At 55.9% G+C, this 834-nt stretch overlaps 1 protein-coding gene across 1 annotated transcript in view; it reads left to right on the plus strand.

Annotated features, from left to right (window-relative positions):
• GUITHDRAFT_158756 (hypothetical protein) overlaps positions 1-834 on the plus strand; it is a gene marked incomplete at both ends in the record, with an annotated part of 9,551 nt that overhangs the window by 745 nt on the left and 7,972 nt on the right. Inside the window, 2 exons of the mRNA XM_005822166.1 lie at positions 203-337; positions 515-611. Of these exons, the coding sequence (XP_005822223.1) occupies positions 203-337; positions 515-611 (232 nt within the window). The remainder of the gene's footprint in view (positions 1-202; positions 338-514; positions 612-834) is intronic.

Raw genomic sequence — 834 nt, forward strand, 5'->3', positions numbered from 1 at the left:
AAAACTCACCTCGCTCCAAACACTCAACACGATCATAAACCCCTCCCCTCACTCCTCTTCCCCTCCCCTCGCTCCAATCCCTCCCCTCGCTCCTCCTCCTCCCCCTCTCTCTCTCTCTTCCTCTCCCCCTCTCTCTCTCTCTCTCTCTCCCTCTCCCTCTTTCTCTCTCTGCCGTTGTTTTCTCTGACTTGTCCCCTCTCAGTCACTCGCTCTACGCCAAGTATCACTCGCACCATCACGCCTCCTTCGTCACAGAGGCAATCTCTGGGTCCGTCCATCCCTTCATGGAGCATCTCATGTACACCGCCAACTTCGCGATCCCGTTGGTCGGAACATGGTGAGCGGAGGAGGAGGAAGACGAGAAGAGGAAGGAGGAGGAAGACGAGGAGAGGAAGGAGGAGGACTTCAGAGAGCAAAAGAATCAGGATGTGCACTGGGATGGAGGGAGGGAAGGAAGGATGAGGACGGTTTTCTTTGGTTTGTTGCTGTCCTGAGTGATGTTGGGGATCGTCAGGTTGGCAGGAGGAGCAAGCATCTCGATGTTCTACCTCTACCTCCTCGGGTTTGATCTCCTCAACATGATCGGGCATTGCAACTTCGAGTTCTTTCCGGTCTCTTCTCCGCTTCCTCCCCCTCGCTACCTTCTCCTTCTTCTGCTCCTGCTTCTTCCTCCTTTTCCTCGCCACTCCACGCACACTCTCCTCTGTCCTTGCTTGTTCCTCCTCCCCCTCCTCCCACTCACTCACTCACTCCTCAGGTATGGCCGTTCCGCGTGTTCCCGTGGCTCAAGTATCTTATCTACACGCCCTCCTTCCACTCCCTCCATCACTCCCG

Source organism: Guillardia theta, assembly GCF_000315625.1.
Source record: "Guillardia theta CCMP2712 unplaced genomic scaffold GUITHscaffold_130, whole genome shotgun sequence".
Lineage (NCBI taxonomy): Eukaryota > Cryptophyceae > Pyrenomonadales > Geminigeraceae > Guillardia > Guillardia theta.